Genomic DNA, 6,923 nt, shown 5'->3' on the forward strand with positions numbered 1-6,923 from the left:
ACCCACCCTGATCCTGGAGAAGAGAGGGGAAGGGAAATATTTTTTTTTAAAGTCATTTCCTGCCCTGAAGCCACAGCTTCAAGAGCCCAGAGTCACCTGCCGTCCTTTGTGACTCAGATTCGTCACCCTCCATTTATATTTATTTATCTAATGGAGGGGAGGGGGTGAAGGTAGCTTTGGAGGTGCAGAGAAAGGGGTGAGGCAGGGCCGGAGCCCATTTCAGAGTCCCTCCCCGCCCCCGCGGTCCACCTGAGCGGCCTGGCCTGGACGCGCGCGCTCGGGTGGCGGTGGCGCGGCGAGGGCGGAGCCGGGCTTCTGGGGAAGGTCCCCACCTCCTTCCTCCCAGATAAAAGTTGAGTCGCCGCACCGCCACCTTGTGCAACCCGAACCTGAGTCGTGGTCGCTCGCTCTCCTTCCTCGCCTCCTCCGACAGCATGAGCTTCACCACCCACTCCGCCACCTTCTCCACCAACTACCGGTCCCTGGGCTCGGTCCGGGCGCCCAGCCACTGGGTGCGGCCCGCCAGCAGCGCGGCCAGCGTCTATGCGGGCGCGGGGGGCTCGGGGTCCCGGATCTCGGTGTCCCGCTCCACCAGTTTCCGGGGTGGCTTGGGATCCGGGGGTCTGGCTACCGGGGTAGGAGGTGTGGTGGGAATCAGCGGCATCCAGACGGAGAAGGAGACCATGCAAGACCTGAACGACCGCCTGGCCTCCTACCTGGATCGAGTGAGGAGCCTGGAGATTGATAATCGGAGGCTGGAAACCAAAATCCGGGAACATCTGGAGAAGAAGGGACCCCAGGTCAGAGACTGGGGTCATTACTTCAAGACCATCGAGGAGCTGAGGGCGCAGGTAAGGAGCGCAGCGGGCGGAGCCCCCGCCCCCAGCCCCGGGTGGCCCTCGGGGCCCTCTTAACCGCCCCCTCCGACAAACACTACAGGAACTGCAATAGGGCGGGGTACCCCAATCCACATTCCAAAGGGAAGCGGTTAGGAATGCCCTGGGTTTCCAGCCACACCCCCAGCTAGAGCTCGGGAACCCCAAAAGTAAGTTGCTACACATGAGAAGGGTTCCTCCCCCAGGAAATCCTGGGACGTGGACTGCCTGGGGGGAAGTTGAGAACAGAGCCATAAAGTGGACCGACCAGAGCCTCCGGGTCTGGCAGAGTGGGGACAGTTGGAGGGTTAAGCGGATGTAGCTAAGGCTGAGTCATCAAAGAGCAAACAGAAGGCCTACCTGTGAGGGGGACCAATCTGGGGAGGGGGGGCAGAGCCTGGAGTGAGCAGGTGCACGGGGAGGGGGGGGGAATAGAAATGTAAGAAGAGAGCCAAGGGAAGAACTTGACAGGGGCTGTTCATTTCAGTTTAGGCCAGCCAGCCCAGACCCAGCAGGAGGAATAGACAAAGCACTGGGATTTGGGCCTCCAGAGAAAGGAGGGACCTGTGGGGCGAGGGGAGGGGACAGGAGAGCACACAGGTGGAACAAGAAGATGTACAGAGCGTTTCTGGCTGTTTCTGCCTGTTTCTGCCAGTTAGTTTCACAGAGACACCCATTTCCTACACAGCCCGCTGTCATTCGATTTCTCCATTCATAAAGCAAGCTTTCTCTATAATCCCCTCAGATCCTTGCAAGTTCTGTGGACAATGCCCGCACCGTCCTGCAGATCGACAATGCCCGCCTTGCTGCGGATGACTTTAGAGTCAAGTAAGTCTGGGGGGAGCTGGAGGTGGGGCTAAGTGTTCTTTTGGGTGTGGATTAGACAGGGGCTCTGTGCTGGCAGATAACTACAACCTACCCATCTATCTATTCCTTTAGTTATTCCTTTGCACAATAGGTTTCAGGGCTCTCCAAGAGCCAATGAAGGTACACTTGCTTCCTGACTCTGCTGATTTGCACAGGGCACAGGACCGAGCTTAGGAGGTGGTCAGGGTTTGAGAAAATTCTGGACTAGAGATGAGGGCCCCTCTGCTCATCTCCATGCTTGTAGGTATGAGACAGAACTGGCCATGCGCCAGTCTGTAGAGGCCGACCTCCACGGGCTCCGCAAGGTCATCGATGACACCAATATCACCAGGCTGCAGCTGGAGACAGAGATTGAGGCTCTGAAAGAGGAGCTGCTCTTCATGAAGAAGAACCACGAGGAGGTACACAATGACCCAGGGGGCCAAAACAAGCATTGGGAGGGTCGATGGGCCCTCAACAAGCAGCTTGCATGGAAGTTTAAAATTACCAGACTATGAGTGACACCTGCCCTGTGCCTCACCAGGTCCTGATGGTGTAGGTGAGAGGGAGCTCGTCTGCTATGGGTGGAGCTTCCTAGAGAAGGTGTAAAGGAACAGTTTTGTGCCAGATGTTAGTGGCTCATTCCTGTAATCCTAGCTACTCAGTCTTTTAAGACTTTTATCTCCATTTAGCCACCAAAAAGCCAGAAGTGGAGCTGTGGCTTGCGTAGTAGAGCACTCGCTTTGGGTAAAAGAGCCAAGAGATAGCACCCAAGCACTGAGTTCAAGCCCCACTACTGGCACCCTCTCTTCCTCACCAAAAAGGCCAACAGGTTTGTGAAAGGACTGGATAAAGTGAAAGGAGAAACCACCTGGGAATGCCAGGCTCAGGCAGTGAGTGACTAACATTCCTACACCCTGGGAGACCTGAACTGGCAATGAATGTATAGTGTACAAGCTCAAGGTTTCCTCCAGGCTCTTCTCCAAGCTCTCTCTTCGGGAGAGGCAATGACCTCCCATCTGGAATGGAGCCTTCCTGATTTTTGCCTCCTGCCTTCTGTAGGAAATCAAGGGTCTCCAGGCCCAGATTGCCGGCTCTGGGTTGACCGTGGAGGTAGATGCCCCCAAGTCTCAGGATCTCAACAAAATCATGGAAGACATCCGGGCCCAATATGAGGAGCTGGCTCGGAAGAACCAAGAGGAACTGGACAAGCGTTGGTCCCAGCAGGTATGCAAGGGGAAAGACTGGATGCCAGGGTATAGGGAGGGAGGCAGCCAGGGTCGGCAAGGCCTCATGGACCCCCATCTATCTTGCAGATTGAGGAGAGCACCACAATGATCACTTCTCATTCCCAAGAACTTAAAGATGCTGAGATGACGCTCACAGAGCTGAGACGCACATACCAGGCCTTGGGGATTGATCAGGACTCCATGAAAAGCCTGGTGAGTACCCTCTGGTAACCTGTCCCAGCTCCTCAAGAATACCCACTCTGTTCATTGGCCTCAACCCAAACATTGTCTCAGTCCAAATCCTACAATGAGTTCCCTTGATTCAGGACTGAAGTTGGCTCTCCCTTCCTGTGCCCCACAGAGAGACAGCTTGGAGAACAGACTGAGGGAGGTGGAGACCAGCAATCTCATGCAAATAGAGCAGCTCAAGGGTGTCCTGATGCACCTGGAGTCTGAACTGGCACAGACCCGGCTAGAAGGGCAGCGCCAGACCCAGGAGTATGAAGCTCTGCTGAATATCAAGGTCAAGCTGGAGGCAGAGATAGCCACCTACCGCCGCTTACTGGAAGATGGGGAGGAGTTCAGGTGAGTGGGGGGCTCCCCTACCCCACACTAAGCCCTTGAACACAACATTGAAATCCACTGAACACTGAGCTGATAGTCTATGGGTACCCTGTGTCTTCAAGGGAGTGGTAGTTTAGAGCATCCCTCCCAGCAGAGAGAATGATGATTGCCCTAGCTGTTCTTAGGATACAAGTGAAATTTAGCCTTGAATTTCTCTTTTTCTTGAGGAATTCAGAGATAAAGGGATGGGTTGTGGGGCTTGAATTCTGGCCTGGGCGATATCCCTGAGCTCTTCAGCTCAAGGCTACCTACTCCCCTACCCCTTGAGCCACACAGCACCACTTCCAGTTTTCTAATAGTTAATTGGAGATAATAGTCTCATGGTCTTTAGTGCCCAGACTGGTTTTGAACCATCTCAATCCTTAGATCTCAGCCTCCTGAGTAGCTAGGATTACAGGTATGAGCCACTGCACCCATCTTTGGGTTCTTTTGTTGTTGTTTTATGTTTTGATCTCTCTTCTTTCATGTGTGCTCTGTGGGGCTGTTTATAACGAGGGTTCTATCTTCTATATTGCAGTCTCAGCGACGCCCTGGACAGCAGTAACTCCATGCAAACCATACAAAAGACCACCACCCGCAGGACTGTGGATGGCAAAGTGGTGTCTGAGTTCAATGATACCAAAGTGTTGAGACACTGAGGCAGAGAAATGAATGGGGGACCTTGGGGAACTGAGAGCCAATAAACATTGAGAGGATAATAAACATCACTTGGCATTTTCATACCTGTGTGCAGACACTCTGATATACCCATGAGTAACCAAGCAGAAGTCCCCTCAGGCCCTGGTGAAGAGGTGCACAGAGGAGGGACCTGAGTTCTTAGAAACACCTCAGAGAAAGAGGAGGGGACAATAGATGGTCTACCTCAGAAAAATGAGGAAAATACGATAAGATTGTAGAATCTTCACCTTCAAGAGATTTGATGAAGGGCTAGAGATGGGACTTAAATAGTAAGGGTCTTCCTTTGGGGAACCCTAATTCTGTTTTTAAAAAGAGGAAAGGAGGGAGGGAGAGAGGGAGGGAGGGAGGGAGGGAGGGAGGGAGGGAGGGACAGACAGAGGAAGAAAATAAGTCCAGCCATTGGTGGCTTGTACTTATAATCCACCAAAAAATAACCACCAAAAAGCCAGAAGTAGACCTATGGGCACAAAAAAGCTCAGGGATAGTACCCAGCCTGTGAATTCAAGCCCCAGTACCAACACACACACACACACACACACACACACACACACACACACACACACACACATGCGGTAAAGCTGGGCATGGTAGTAGACATCTAATTCCAGAACTCAGGAGGCTGAGGCAAAAGGGGGGAGAAGAATGAGAGAGAGAGAGAGAGAGAGAGAGAGAGAGAGAGAGAGAGAGAGAGAGAGAGAGAGAGAGATAACTAATAATCATAAGATTCCTGCATGACAGCTGCTTGATGCTTGATAGAAATCAGAGCTAGAAGAGGTGAGGGCCAGAGCACACAACTGACCCTTCCCTGGACAAGAACCACTCTGTCCTTGGCCCACTGCCCAGAACATCCCACACAGTGCCAGCCCACTCTCATTTCCCTAAACCTATGGCCCTATAGGCTCTGCTTCCATACTCAGTGGGGCGGCATTGTTCAGACTACTAGAGGGAGAATCTGGTTAGAGTTAGAAACTGCTATCACTAGAGACAGTTTATATCAGTATAAACTTTTGAGAGCAACTATCCTGAAATAATCCTATGCTTTGATTAGAAAGATAATAATTACCTTTCTTAGCTTAAAAAAGTAAAAAAAAAAACACAATTTTTAAATGAAGAATAGAAGGGAGATGCAACATGCACAAAAGCCAAAAGCATAAAAAGAAATCAAACTGAAATTTCTGTATCTCTAACATGGGAGGTGTGGCAGAATATCTGCCTAGCAAGTGCCCAATTTAAACCACAGTACTAGTTGGGCAGCATAGCTTACACCTATAATCCTAGCTATTCAGGAGCTGAAATCTGAGGATGAAGGTTCAAAGCCAGTCTGGGCAGGAAAGTCCATGAGAATCTTATCTCCAATTAACCATCAAAAAGCTGGAAATGGAGGTATGGCTCAAGGGGTAGAGTGCCAGCCTTGAGCAATAAAGCTAAGGGATAACAAACCACAGTACTGCCCAAAGAAAAAGAAAAAAAATAAAAACCATCTCAAGACTCTACTAAAATCCCACAATACCACTCCCTAGAGATAACCCCTCTTAAATATTTCTCTCAAGTAGGGGCTGGGAGTGTGATGTGGCCTAGTGGCAGTGCATGCCTTGCATACACGAAGCCCTGGGTTCAATTCCTTGGTACCACATAAACAGAAAAACCAGAGTGGTGCTGTGACTCAACTGGTAGAGTGCTACTCTTGGAAAGCTCAAAGACAGTGCCCAGCCCCTGAGTTCAAGACCCAGGATTGACAAAAAAAAAAGGGGGGAAGAGCTTCTCTCAACTAGCTCAACTAGGAATATGAAAATGTTTTGTTTGTTTTGTTTTGCTTTGCTTTGCTAGACCTGGGGTTTGAACTCAAGGCCTAGGTACTGTTTTCAAGCTTTTTTTTTTACCTTCAAATTTATGTATTTCATTAAAATTATGATTTAGGAATAAGTACTTTCAATTATAAATGTTTCCATATATTTTGATTGTAACTAATAGACAGGTTACATTATATTCACCAGATAGAAGGTACATTATTTCACAAACATTGTTACCCTTTCTGATGTCTTTGTCCCCATTTCCCTCCCCCCACCCCACCCCTCATAGTCAGTAGAAACCTTGGGCTCTCCTAGCAGAGACTTACAATAGAGCAAAACCTAGATACATAAGGTCATATAGGATGATGCTAAATGAAAGGATCTCCAGGATATAGAAACAAAAGCCATATGAGTGATTGTTGTCCTTAATGTACTATGTTATCGCTCATCGCTTTTGCTGTCCCTTGATTATCTCATATTGTTACAGTATTTTACCTTGTTATCTGATATATTGTATATATGTTTATTTGGTTATTTCAATTATAAATGTTTACTAAATATTTCCTAAGAAAATGTTATCTTACAACTATATGTTATTGTTAACATTCTAGATATCCTATTACCCTATCCTTTCACTAATATATTAGAAAAAAATCTGTTACCTTTTTTTTTTCTTTTTGCCAGTCCTGGGGACTGAACTCAGGGCCTGGGCACTATCCTTGGGCTTTCCTAAAGACCAGTGCTCTAACACTTGAGCCACAGCACCACTTCTGGCTTTTCTAAGTATTTGTATAGAGGAATCAAACTTAGGTCTTAATGCATATTAAGCAAACACTCTGCCTCTAGACCAAACTCCCAGCCCAAAACATCTGCTTTCTTTT

The 6,923-nt window shown here is 49.1% G+C and overlaps 1 protein-coding gene across 1 annotated transcript; it reads left to right on the forward strand.

Moving 5' to 3' along the window:
* The first annotated feature begins 316 nt into the window (after window positions 1-316).
* Window positions 317-4,294, forward strand: Krt18 (keratin 18). The gene is made up of 7 exons (XM_090326193.1): window positions 317-851; window positions 1,621-1,703; window positions 1,987-2,143; window positions 2,784-2,948; window positions 3,038-3,163; window positions 3,312-3,535; window positions 4,092-4,294. The coding sequence occupies exons 1-7, from the start codon at window positions 435-437 to the stop codon at window positions 4,210-4,212; spliced, it is 1,293 nt and encodes a 430-aa protein (XP_090182319.1). The 5' UTR covers window positions 317-434; the 3' UTR covers window positions 4,213-4,294.
* Window positions 4,295-6,923: the final 2,629 nt, after the last annotated feature.

The sequence above is a fragment of the Megascapheus bottae genome, chromosome 2, assembly GCF_031878675.1.
Source record: "Megascapheus bottae isolate mThoBot1 chromosome 2, mThoBot2.hap1, whole genome shotgun sequence".
Taxonomy (NCBI): domain Eukaryota; kingdom Metazoa; phylum Chordata; class Mammalia; order Rodentia; family Geomyidae; genus Megascapheus; species Megascapheus bottae.